This window comes from Pholis gunnellus (assembly GCF_910591455.1).
Source record: "Pholis gunnellus genome assembly, chromosome: 22".
Taxonomy (NCBI): Eukaryota; Metazoa; Chordata; class Actinopteri; order Perciformes; family Pholidae; genus Pholis; species Pholis gunnellus.
The window spans coordinates 3,091,461-3,103,586 of NC_136549.1; the positions used below are offsets into that span (position 1 = coordinate 3,091,461).

At 40.8% G+C, this 12,126-nt stretch overlaps 2 protein-coding genes across 2 annotated transcripts in view; both read left to right on the forward strand.

Moving 5' to 3' along the window:
- mkrn1 (makorin, ring finger protein, 1) overlaps positions 1 to 3,849 on the forward strand; it is a 17,104-nt gene extending 13,255 nt beyond the window's left edge. Inside the window, exons 6-8 of the mRNA XM_079183620.1 lie at positions 873 to 983; positions 1,525 to 1,669; positions 3,633 to 3,849. Of these exons, the coding sequence (XP_079039746.1) occupies positions 873 to 983; positions 1,525 to 1,669; positions 3,633 to 3,845 (469 nt within the window). The 3' untranslated portion in view covers positions 3,846 to 3,849. The remainder of the gene's footprint in view (positions 1 to 872; positions 984 to 1,524; positions 1,670 to 3,632) is intronic.
- Positions 3,850 to 7,802: 3,953 nt separating this feature from the next.
- tmem121b (transmembrane protein 121B) lies at positions 7,803 to 8,981 on the forward strand (the record flags this gene model as incomplete). Its single annotated transcript, XM_079183666.1, has 1 exon — positions 7,803 to 8,981. One exon carries the CDS (start codon positions 7,803 to 7,805, stop codon positions 8,979 to 8,981), a length of 1,179 nt encoding a protein of 392 aa, XP_079039792.1.
- Between the last annotated feature and the right edge of the window lie 3,145 nt (positions 8,982 to 12,126).

A 12,126-nucleotide genomic window follows, 5' to 3' on the forward strand; every position in this document is an offset into this window, starting at 1 on the left:
CTAACATTGTTACATCAGCTGTATTGAGTTGATGATATTTCAGTTATAGAATTTGGCAATGGACAGGCCTTATAATGAAAACCAGTAAGGACTTTTCATTTATTTTATATTTTATTCCTATTTATAAAGCCAATTCCCTAAACGTCTGTGCAGGAACTTACTGAGATGACCTTAGTTGAAGCTAATTTCTTTCATTTGTAGTGGAGAACCGATGTGAAATGAAGATAAATGCAATACTTCCAGGCATCCTATCTTGACAGACATAATGTTAGACAGCGCTGCATGCAAGATAGCCAATCTGGAATGTGATATATGATTAGCAGTTTGAACAAGTAATGACACTAGAGTATCTGAAAAAAGGTTATGTATTGTTTACTTGAATACACAATCTATTTTAAAAATGTTAAATTTACCTCTCACTGGGGTACATTTAAGGCTCAAATACGGACCAGTATGATTTTTATTTTGTGAATGCATGACCAGAAATAATTTCCAAGCCTGTCGTCTTATATTAGCTTTTGTGAACTTATGAAAAAACTCACTTTGGGAATGTTTGTAGCTCTAGCATACACAATTTCAAACGCCACGTTCTTCTCCAAGCTCAGAAAGAAAAGGGTCTGACAAAGGAGGTGGGCCCAAGCCAGGAGCTCTGCAGCTAGACCCTTATCATTTGAGCCCAAATGAATCCCTTACGTTGTTATTAATGATAATAACATACAATAAGGTTAACAGGTTGTGTTCTTAATGAAATGTTCTGGTCATGATGCCACACAGGCTCAATCCCAGTGACCACACAACTCATCTTCAACAGTACTTGTAACAGACTACAATATACTGGGACTATTTCCACCACTTGTTTTTTTTCTTCGCAGGTCTTGCCCAGAGTGTCGGATCACATCCAACTTTGTCATCCCAAGCGAATACTGGGTGGAGGATAAGGAGGACAAACAGAAACTCATCCAGAAATACAAGGATGGCATGGGGTACACAGATCATTTCCTATGCTGAGGAAAAACTTGCTTTTTACATTACATTAAGGTCATTTAGCTGACGCTTTTATCCAAAGCGACTTACAATTCAGATGCTATCATACCGTAGGCACAGCTACGGGAGCAATTTTGCTTAAAAGCTGTATCTCTGCTGGACTTATTTCTCCCTAATTTCTACCAGCTGGTCAAAGTAACGGGGACATAATCAGTTTTTCTGCCTCTTTAGTTTTCACTAATGCTTAAGCTGAGTTCTTGTTTCTTTTTTAAAGGCATTTAATCTTTTCAGTCGGGCTTATTTTCAATCTTGGATGGTGATGCTGCGGGAGTGGGTGGTAATGGTGGACAGCTCTGCATGAAGCGGGCGGATGATCCAGTGTGTAAAAGAAAATGTGTTCATTTAAAAAGCTCCACTGAGAAAACCTCTATCTTCCAAAGATCGATAGTGTTGTTTGATGCCTCTGGTGTGCTTTTGTGCTCTGAATCACTGAGACAATCTTTGAACTTGCTGTACTTTTGCTCTTTTTGGCTTCTCCAGGAGTAAACCGTGTCGATACTTTGACGAGGGTCGTGGAACGTGTCCTTTTGGCTCAAATTGCTTCTATAAGCACGCCTTTCCTGATGGACGGCTGGAGGAAGCGCAACCCCAGCGAAGACAGACCGGATCCAACAGCAGGAATCGGGTAAGAGTTCACACTACCTCCTCAAATCCTGTCATTAGCAAGTACTCATAAAAATACTAAAGTGCTACCAAGATTGTCACCATTTGTCAAAAGCAACTGATTTTACTCTGCTATTAACAACAGCAACAACACCTTCTCACCTATAGTGCACTCTGCTAGATGTGGAAAATAGAAAGTGTAAGAATATGTGACCTGAAAAATGTAAACTTACTTAAAAGGTGCTTTTTAACAGCAGTATTCCCTTTTCTCAGTAGCGATAACTAAATTATATGCTTATTATACATATTCCAAACCGAAACACTTAAATTTACTTTAAATTAATCATTTATTTGTAGCTTTTTTTGGTATTTTAGTCAGACGCATATACAACGCTGATTGCTGTAATATGTCTGGTATTTGTTATAAATGTATGTTTGTACATGGAGGAACTTAGGACCCAGGGGAATGTAGGTGAAGGAAACAGGAAGAGACGCCACACAAACAGCCACACTAACAGCCGTTCACCGCTTGCTGCCGGCCGGTTCTGGTGTTAAAAATGTCCGCTTAATAATAATTTAAAAAACTGCGCGATAAAATAATTGTCGGCGTTAATTAATTAATGCGTTAACACGTTAACTTGCCCAGCACTACGATATAGTTATTCTTAATGCTTGTCATCGGTGCCACAGGGTCTGATTCTGGCAAAATCCGACAAAATCATTCAGGTTCACCAGAAACTCCCTCAGCTCCAATCAGAGCCGGGCCAACGACAGCGACCAGCCCACCTCGGACAGATCCAACTTGTTGCCGCCTTAGACCTGCAGCTAGAGCTCCAGTGTGAGGTGGAGAGCTCTGCACCCGGCAGCTCCTCCTCCTCCTCTGACCAGGAGCCTTGCCTAGCTGTTCTGCCGGCCCCCACTGGGAGCCGTCTCCGCGGCTGGAGAACCACGCCGTACTGCTGGGCCCGCTGAAGGGAAGGGGGGCAGCGGAGAACCAGAACTAGTTTTCTGGTGCTTGGAAATGATACTTATCATCACAACATTACATTTCCACATAGTAACTTTGAATATATCCCCTCATCAATCAAATGGTGGTGGGAGTGATTTGGATATAAAAGCCATTAGTGACAGAAGAAACTGAAAAGTTAACTATGTCAAAATGATGAAATACTGAATAAAAATATTGATTTACGTGGTCAACATTTTGTGATATTTAAATCTAGATTACGAGATTATTAAAACGTTTCAGTGTCTTAATGGAACACAATGAGAAAATATAGCATTATTTTGATACTGGCATTGCATTATTAGAAAAATTTGATTTATATTACGATTTTGACTTATTAAAGGGCAATGGGGGGGGGGATCTATTAGCTGAAATGGAATATAGTACTCATAGCTATGTTTTCATTACTGTATAAGCGCTTGAAACTAAGAAACATATTTTCGTTTGCTTAGAGATGAGACCTTTATATCTACATAGGGAGCGAGTCCTCTTAATGGAGTCTGCTGTGTTGCACTGCCATGTTTCTACAGTTGCCTAGAATGGACAAACCAAGCACTGGCTTTAGAGAGAGCCTTTTCACGTATTTACGCTACCTGAAGGCCACCGTAGTACTCTGACAAATTTGGTAAATATCAGCCACAGCGTGCAAAACCATGGTAAGGCTAACGTAACCATGTTTTTGCTTTCTGCGGCTCACGTTACTACAGTCTTGGAAGGCAGGAGTGAGCGAAGGGGTTTTCAGTTGGTTTGCAATCTGCAACCTCACTTCTAGATGCCACTAAATCCTACACACTGAACCTTTAAGTCTGAAATTGGTATCATAATTTTGAATGAGTCAAAATAAAGCATTTTTGTCATTCCTAACAATTCTCCATTACTTTTTTTTCTTGTAGAAATGGGCTTCCATACTTTCCAGACTTTTATTGTCCTCAGTTTTATTCTCAAAGAAGAATGTATTCTCTTTCCCTCTTCCTCTCAGAACTCAAGACGAACACCGCTGTGGGACATCTTCGACGAACGGGAAAGCACCGACTCCTTTGACAACGAGGACGAGGAGATGGTGACGTTTGAGCTGAGCGAGATGCTCCTCATGCTTCTCGCTGCAGGAACCGACGATGAGGTGACAGATTCAGAGGACGAATGGGACTTGTTTCACGAGGAGCTGGACGATTTCTATGAGATTTACCTATAGCAGCCCCCCCCCCCCCCCCCCCCCCCCCCCCCCCGGTGTATACTAGACACTAGAATGGACTGTCTTGTGTGAGTGATGGACAGTAGCTTTTTTCCCCACCCCCTGTATTGTGGCAGTGCTTTATAGCAGGCCATTGATAAATGAACTTTTAAAAGAAAAAGAAAAAAGTCCAACAAGTGCTCGTGCTAAACGTTTTCTAGACATCTTCCTCGTGGGTCTATCTTGTGCAATTCATGTTAAAAGGAAAAAATAAATGACAAAAAGAACTCAATATAAGATTTAACAAATTATAACTTTCTTCAAATATTGCTAATAAACATTGTCAAGTTTATTTGTGGGTGTGGGTTTGACTTGTTAATCATCTACCCAGGTGTTAATATGTACTTCTGAGACTCTGAGGATGCACTCTTACTTACTCGGCACCATTTACTGTAATCGTGATGGGCATGTTGTAAGATTTTACGTATGCTTTTTTTTCCTTTATTAAAGCTGCTGATAGCCAATATATTGTGCTGATGTTAAATACATTCACCATGATCATGTTCATGTTGTACTGAAAAGTATTTACTCTGTCCCCTTTTTCAAGGTGAAAAAGTCTGTCATGAGGCATTTAGATTATAATGAAACACACAATGTCCATCAAAGCCCAGACGTTGGAACTCTTGTAAGGTTTGTGGCTGTTTTAAAGCAGGGTGACCCGGGCCCTTATCCTGAATAGTTGTTTTGTAACTCAGACATTTTAGTGACTGAGCAGCCCATAACATAAGTTATGGAAGAGATGTAAGAAATCTTTTCTTTGTCAGTGGAAAATTACTCAAGCACACAGATTTGATCCCACATAGTGCTGCTCAATGCTGCCACTTGTGGCTGGAAGCTATACTACACAAAATTGTACTCTCCTTTACATATCTTCCAGTCAACAGTGAAGCAGTCCCGTTCTTCAGTAACACATTATATATGGATCTGGGCTAGGGGAAGACCTGCTAAGTGGCCCTCACCTTCCTCTTCCTCTCTTTCTCCTCACACACGAACTAGTCTACGAAACGTTCTGCCCTTATAATGAATTTATTGTGCAATTTTATATTGGTTTTTCAAAATACTTTAGTTTTCCTGTGATCCAACTAAAGCGGTCAAATAGACAAAATAAAGAACTTCATTTAAAATTTGCTGAGCATCTAGGTACCAAGTCCTTCCTCAGAACCAGGCTATAAAGAGTACATTCTAATAACTCTTCAGCAGTGCAGATAATCACGGAGCTGACAGACTCCTGATAGCTGGTCTCAACCTGTTAAACTCCATTTGAATGCATATGTTTGTACTGAAATGTGTGTTTTCTATGTTCCACAGCCATCCATCTTAACTTGAAATTAAAGTTTATTATCAATCTCTGTACTGTGTTTAGTCTAAATACTTCTGTCTGTTGTCTTGTCTGTTTAAGTCATGGCCTGATTACAAAGTGTGTAAATTATCGTAGAAAATATACATGGTTACAGTGTGTGTGTGTGATTATATGTATATGTTGAATAACGTAGTGAATGAAATGCGATATACATACATATACGAGATATGTACGTTATCAGGGATCTCTAAAAGTTATATTTGATTTGTGATACGATCGAACCGTGAGTTTTATGATCTGTTGCACCACTATTTTGAGTGCTAATTTGAATACGGTGACTGCATGTGGCTCAGTGGTATCAGAAGATCGGCGGCACGACATGTAGTTTGAGCTTTGAGTGGTATACAAGTAAAAGTACATTTACCATGTATGTTTTTCTTTTCGAATTAACAATTTTCACAAATTTGCATTTGCACATGCCTCAAAACATAGTTATTCAAGCATTCACACATTGTCAATGTAGGGTGCATCAGTATGTACACCTCTTTCTATCAGGTGTATAAATAGCTAAACTTAATTTATGGAAAATTGATTTTTTTCTGGCTTCTCTGAATTGAAAACCTGTACCGTTTAAATTTCTCCAGCAATTGTGGGGACGATATTGTTATTCATTTCTTTATCTCTGTCTATATTAGCGACATTTCACTGACTCCACTGAACTTACCTCAGGCATTTTGTATTTGATTCTCTACTGCATGTTAACTGAGCAGGCCATAATATAACGGCCAGCATTAGGCAGCTATTACTGCGGTGCCAAACAGTTCCACAGGATGGTGTCTCCCTTTTATGATGATATGATCCGAATTTATCTTTCAAATCACATATTGACAACCTTTTCTTTCCAAGCTGAAACTTAAATTCGGTTCTTTACAGGACTGTCTCAGAAAATTAGAATATTGTGATAAAGTTCTTTATTTTGTGTAATGCAATTAAAAAAACAAAAATGTCATGCATTCTGGATTCATTACAAATCAACTGAAATATTGCAAGCCTTTTATTCTTTTAATATTGCTGATTATGGCTTACAGCTTAAGAAAACTCAAATATCCTATCTCTAAATATTAGAATATCATGAAAAAGTATACTAGTAGGGTATTCAACTAATCACTTGAATCGTCTAATTAACTCGAAACACCTGCAAGGGTTTCCTGAGCCTTGAAAAACACTCAGCTTGGTTCAGTAAACTAAATCACACGTATGGGGATTATCACAATATTCTAATTTTCTGAGACAGTTCTGTATATACCATTTCCACCTCCACATAAGGAAACCTTTTTTTACCTTAATTGGATTACAGTGATCTGGGGCGACCGTGGCTCACTGGGTAAGGTCGACGGTTCAATCCTTGGCTGGGACGTGTCATGTGTCGAAGTGTTACAATGTATCAAATTAACTGCTTTCCCAAAATGAAAAAAAAATCTATTCAAGTATACTTTATAGGCATAGCATACATTTCTGGAGCAGAGGACATTAGCAAATAGTAATTGCAACCAAATCCACCCATGGTTGGTGAATCAGGCATGCAGATGCTTTAAAGATTATGTTTAAGTCCTTAGGAGGCAGTTTTGGATTCAGCATCTGGACATAAAGTGTTTTGCACACTGATTTCTCAGTTTACTGGGTGACTGTGGTAAAGCAGTGTTGTCCTTCAATCAGAGGGCTCCACTAGTCCATGTTGATGTGTCCTGATGTGCAATTTGGGCAAGACATCCAAATTGCTGAGTATGAATGATTAGATGATGATAGATGATTTGTGTTGTGATAGTCAGGTGGCACCTTGCATGGTAGCCCCTGCCATCAGTGTATGAATGGGTGAATGATGACATGTAGTGTTAAAGCGCTTTCAGTAGTCAGAATATACAAGTATAGTTTACACATTACACATTACCCATCCTTAAGACAAAGTTTTGGACAAAAGTGTTTTCCAATCAAAAAACTGAAATTTAACTCTTGAAAGATTCTTTATATAGCCTCAGTTACTTTTGCAAATATATATCAGTTACACTTTGAAATCTACACAAATCACTCTTCAAATCAGCATAAATTAGATCATCACTTTTAAAAAAACATCACTTTTAAAGATGGTTTGCCCGTTACTCCAGTTATTTATTTCTTCTAAAACAGTGGTGAAAAACACCTGGAACAAATGCCAGGAGTTGAGTTAACATTAAAACAAAATTTTGACTGGGACGTTAACTGCATGCCAAATTAATCAGATCATAAAAGGCCCAATTGCCTCTTAAGTCAGGCCCAAGCAGGTAATGTGGCCCCTGTTACAACTTAAAAGCAACACTAACACATCTTATTCATCCTGCACGCTCACATGCACTAAAAGCATGCATGGCCGGCCCGGCTATGTAAGAAAGCAAGGAGAAGCTCTGATAACATCACACTCTCTGCACATAATAAAAACGAAATAATAAATACATGAAAATAATTCAGCTGTAGTCCAGTCCATCAGACTCCATGCCTTTATTTGCGCATGTCTCTTTCTCTCCACCTTTAAGAGCATCAGGAAGGATGAAAGAAGGGAGAATAGGAAGCGAGGCACGAATACAATGATTGCAAAAACTGGGAACGACAATCCGAAGGCAGACTATCTCCGATCAGAAGCGAGCTATTGCCCAGACTCCCCCGTCTCCTCTTCTCCGGAAGCCGGGCAGCTAAGCAGGAGGCGGGACACCCAGACCACGAGCGGCAGCATCATCCAGGAGCAGAGCGGCAGCATCCAGCCACTGGTCTACTCAGCCGCGGCCGCCGCCTGCATCATGTCATCGGGGGAGTTCATGCAGACCGCTCCGCTGCTAGCGCACAAATCCAAGAGGAGCGTGCTGTACAAGGCGCTCTGCTTCCTCCTTCTCGTTTTCCAGGGGGGCATTCTCGACTTCTACCTCATCATCTTCACCGACTTGTACTGGTGCTCATGGATCGCCACGGATCTGGTGGTGATCTCGGGCTGGGGGATTTTCTTCATGAAGAACGCGCGGAGCAAGAGGGAGCGGGCCTGCGGCTTCCACCAGAAGAGCTCCATCTTCGGCTGCAACCTCGGGGAGTTTACCTACGCCTACCTGGCCTGGCTCATATATGTTATCGCCTGCACCCCGAAGGTGGTGCTTATCCTGGAGACATCCATCCTGGACCTGATTGAGCTCAAGGTCCCGTGTGGAGTGACCGGCTTCAAGATCATCATGCTGCTGTCCGCGCCCCTGCTCTTCTGCCTCATCAACTCTATCATCGAGGATTTAAACGGGGCGACGGGGCACCACTCCCAGAGCTGCTTCATGAGCACCTGCTTGGACCTGCTGGACAGCTTCACGCTGGTGGAGATGCTGCTGAGGAGCGAGATCCCCACCGCGTACCTGAAGTACACCGTCGTCTCTGTGTATTTTGTGGCCCTGGCTGTACCGGTGATCTGGCTTTACGAGCTGACGGCGTCGGAGCTGCGCTGCCGGTGGCTGTGGGCCCGCTTCACCACGGGCCTGGTGGTCAACGCGCCCCTGCTTGTAGTCAGGTGCTTTCAGGTCTTCGTCTACAGGATGCCGGTGTCGGTGTTCATGTTCAAAAACATCTTCTTCTTGGTCTTTAAGTTCCTGGAGCTGGTAGAGCAGTGTGTGGCGGTGCGGGGGGTCCGGAAGCTGACCAGAAACAGCAACCCGGCCCAGTTCTCCCACTGCGTGTCCGAGAACGACATGTGTCCGCACGGATACGTCAACACCCTGGCAGTCACCCAGTCCTAGAGCCGGGGGCCACGGGCTGTGGGTCTGAGGTGATGGCGGGAAAGCGGAAAAGTGGTGTTGCGTTCCAGTCACGCTCAGGAAATGGGAAAATAAACTGGAATCCAAATTAAAAACACAACTCCTGCTTACAGATTGTGGCTCTGGATAAATTATGACTTGGAAAAAAAGACCCCACAAGAAACCTACATGAAATGATATTCAGGAAATAATATATGTTATTATATTTGCGATTATATTTCAAATTAAATTAACATTGGAAAGAAAAACTAAAGCTAATTATCCAGATCCAGACGTAAAGGGTCACTTTACAAAGCCAAATGGCAAAACGTATTTTCTCAGTTACCTCTAGTGATGACTAATATAGGTGTAGAGAGGCCATGGGGCCCAGACCCTAGATGGTAATTCAACCTTATACAATTGTGGTTAATAGAAATTGATTATACTACAAATTGCATACTACTTAAATTGACGTCTCTGTTCCCACAAACAGTGTCCCTGTGACTATGGTGAATCCACAGAGAGAGAAGTTTTCATCCGAATGGCATTCTAAAAAATAAATGGTTGCTAAAAAACAGTCTGGTGTCCTTTTCAAAGTAACAGGGGCATCATTTGTGGTAAGAGATGTTGCTTTAGATTTTTTAGAATTGTGTGAGCACAGACTGAATCCCACCCATTTCTGTTGTATAGGGATGAAGAAATCAATCTCAGAGATAAATAAAAATATTGAATAAATAAAAAAATTCCAATGAAAATATCTGCAGGTTAGATTCCACTAACATGGGTTTTTCAAAGTCTCAGACTGTGGGCCTACTCTCAGACAAAGCTTGGAAGAATATAGGGCTCATCTATAAAAAATGGACCCCATGACTGGATAAAATCACAGGAGCTACCTTAGGGCCCTTGCCATTAATATTACCAAACAACACTGTAATAGGTCGAGTTACAAAGTAATTGCGACTGTAAAACCTGAGGCCTTCTGGGCCTGATAATCGAGCCATGACTAAATATATTGGGAGGATAAAAAAATCATGAAAATAAAATAATCTATATAAGATAATGTTGCTGAGTTGGAAAGATATAAGGGCAGCTCTGAAACCTCGAAGCTAACTAATCTTTCTGAGGTTTCTACTTGGAAGTAAGACGTTTTGCACAACAGGAGAATGGATTTTTCAATTTTTGGACATGTCTGGAACGCATCATCTGCACCAGCCTTACAGCCTCAGATCAGTCTACAGGTGCTACAGTCAAACCCAACACCTCCAATAGCCTACAACAAATGGAGAACAAACTGTAGTGCATTGGACCTTGTGTTGAACTGTGTGTTCAGTCTGTGCTTTGAACCGATGCACTAGAAGGTAGTGTGCAGAGGGACAGCAGGACAACAGCTGGAATTTGAGTCGTGTTGCGACTTGAAGCCCCCCCCCCTTTACCCAATTGTTTTCTATTGACAACAGTGTTTCCTGCATATCTCTGCTGGTTCTAAATGCTGTGTCTGGTACTGAGAGTAGAGTAGACATGTGTGTGTGTGTGTGTTTAAGTCATTACCATGCATAAAGATCCAACAGTGCCAAGACAAACAGGTTTTCTACAGCCCTACAATGGACATGGCAGATCAAAGTATTTAAAGAAGATGTATTGTAAAAACATTGTGCATTATGGATCAGAGGGGTCTGAATGAATTTTAGTGCCTATTATTTTGGAGCTGAATTAACTCAATTTATTGAGGTGTGCAATTTGCCAGCTTTGTTTGCTACTATGAGTGATCAGTGTTTAGATGTTGTGCCTTGTGAACAGCGTAGGACTGCTGAGGGATCAAGACTGATGAGAAGGAAAGTCCACCATAACACGCAAGTTAATGCCCATTTACTGTAAATCACAAACCTGTTTACATTATTGCTAATATTTTGTGTAATGTTTTACATGTTTGCCTACCTCCCAGGAAGCTACTAGTTTCCCATCATTTTAATACAATTTTGAAATTGAACTTTATCCCCACTAAACCACCACAGTGAACATCATGTCTTTTGTTTGTCAAATTATACTTACGCTTAATGTCTTTTTTTAAGTGCAGATTGATTTGACAAGTCTGTACTGTACACCATGTGGCCAATAGTATGTGTACTGCCCACATACTTTTGGTCTGGTTTTCCTGGTTTGGTCTTGGTACATAAGCTCAATATGACGTTGAAGGTGGAAAATGACTTATGAAGTAAGTTTCAGGTCTCTGCAGGTTATTTTTAAGCTGCATTGAAATGAACTGATCCCTGGAGAAAAGCAACCGCAAAACATGCTGTTTGCTTAGAAAATGGCCAGAATCACTGGCATCCAATTTATCGACACAAGACTTGTAGGTAACAAGGGTCAGACATGCAAAGTGAGACTTGCTGGGCAAACTACTTAATAATATTAATATTGTTATTTGACTCAACCCCTGCACTCCGTCACTGCAGGCACTCAGAACCATTAGAGCAGATCAACTCTGCTCTACTGGTTCTGACTGCTGACGAACACGTTGTCAGACAAAAAGCTCAGTTTTCAATCAAGTTTAAATACGTTTTCCACCCATGAGCAAACTACTACTTGAATGCGAAAGCTCCATACTTATGTAACATGTTAATGATGACAATAAAAGGATCTCAATGGAAAAGACTATATGCTGATCTAGACCATGAGATGTGGTTGAAAGTGATGTTGAGATTATTTGTGTCAAAATACTATTCACAATCTCCAGAACAAATTGTCACTCTCAAAAATGCAATAAAAAAAAGTTGAATGAATAGATATTTGTTGGCTATTCCCGTTGCAGACACCAGGCTGCTCTTATGAAGTTGACCCTGATGTGTGACCTCTGTGGAGGATTACAGATCATAGAGATGCTGCTATACACAAAATACATGATAACTGCTTCAGTGCTTCTCCTGGCTTTGTTTCTCATGTTGCCCTGAGAGCGGCATGTTAAATGCTTATCATATATTGCCAAAGTATTTAAAATGTTATATTTTATACTATTTTGAATTATTTCCACGTGTCAGTAATCTGCTAAATCGTTGCATATGTAAGATGTCGTAGAATATTTTTATGTTAATCGGGAGAAGAGAGTGATATTCGCAAATCAAAATAATCCAAGTCTCCAAATCATTCAAAG